General features: G+C 38.6%; 1 protein-coding gene across 1 annotated transcript in view; it reads left to right on the forward strand.

Annotated features, from left to right (window-relative positions):
• LOC101856220 overlaps positions 1-1,438 on the forward strand; it is a gene marked incomplete in the record, with an annotated part of 15,234 nt that overhangs the window by 4,363 nt on the left and 9,433 nt on the right. The window contains 1 exon segment of the mRNA XM_013088969.2: positions 819-877. Within this exon segment, the coding sequence (XP_012944423.1) occupies positions 819-877 (59 nt within the window).

Raw genomic sequence — 1,438 nt, forward strand, 5'->3', positions numbered from 1 at the left:
TGGTTGAGGGGTACATGTTGTGTTCTAAGTTGGAAGATTATGGATTGATCTCCCCTCCTCAACTCATTGATTGGATCTTTGACCCAGTGGTTTATCGTAAATCGATATTTATAATTACTTAGGGACGTGTTTGATAAACGAGTAAAATATTTGAGCTATTCTTGTTTCTGTCTCTGATAGAAATCTTGTCTACCGTATTTACCTAACCTGATCGTGTTGCAAGTGCCGCAAAATTCTTACTGAAACTAAAAAGCAACCATAAGATAGACTCTATCGCATGTGGTGCTATTTTGAAACGAGTCTCCATAAACCCAGTCAGACAGAGATGGTTGAAATTCTTCTATTTTTCTTATAGGGTTCAATTTGTTTGATCTCAGCTATTGCCTACACAAGGCAGAACAAAACACAATACTTTATTTGACCATATGTGAGGCAGCGTGGTGGAATCAGGCTCTCGTCAATTTTTGGGCATGTTGAGTTATTGGTATCATCATAAAGCTTGTTCACTTGTCTTTATTTGGATGAAAAAACTATCCATTTATCTTGAATACAAGTCGAAATATTTACGAAAGAAGGAGGTGGGGGTAACATTAGTGAGAAAATGGCCGCCAAAGGTTAGTTATTTCCTAAGCTTAAGAGTCCATGTTAATCAACGATTTTCAGAAAAATCCACACCGAAATGGGTTCTCTAAAATAAAAATTCACAAAACTGTGGGAAAATGCAAGTTTCTTCATTTTGATTATTTTGACGAGAGCCTGATTCCACAACGCTGCCTCACATATATGATCTCTTTTGTCCTTCACAATGTCACTTCCAGAGCGATCACAGTTTACTACGCTGATGGGGCCGAGAAGTACGAACTGACCAGCTACTCAGGTAAGCAAACTATTGTAGCGTCCAGGGAAATTGCCATAGGAATATACTTGGTCGCATTTAAGCACAAGGGGTCTATCCTGAAAAATGCTGTTCTGAGAAAATCGAAGGTAAAGTTTTTGCCCCTTGTTCAGTTTCTTTAAAAGACAAGGAAAGTTTTCTCTATAACCAAACACAGATACACACCAATGAAACCAAACTTCTCCTATAGGTAGGGCAATGCTCACTTTTGGTGTAGGTCAAGATTTCTGGAAACCCCCGAAATCTGGGTTAGCCCGCTTGTACTTAAAAGCGACCATTTGTTGTCACAGAGGTAGATTTTTGCAAAGGATTATCTTGTAGGCTGAGAAAGAAAAAAAAAGAAATTTCTTAAAAGAACGTCACAGTTTATCGAGATGCTTGAGCAATTATCACAGATACACATATCGAAAATCACATCCAATCTCACCCATATCGCTCCCACATGTGTACACATACACGCACACTTACACGCAGGGGCGAAGCGTCTATATAATCAAATAATCACTGCTTCCCTTTCTAATTTTGAAACATTGTCGCTGTCAA

The sequence above is a fragment of the Aplysia californica genome, unplaced genomic scaffold (assembly GCF_000002075.1).
Source record: "Aplysia californica isolate F4 #8 unplaced genomic scaffold, AplCal3.0 scaffold00846, whole genome shotgun sequence".
NCBI classification, from domain to species: Eukaryota; Metazoa; Mollusca; class Gastropoda; order Aplysiida; family Aplysiidae; genus Aplysia; species Aplysia californica.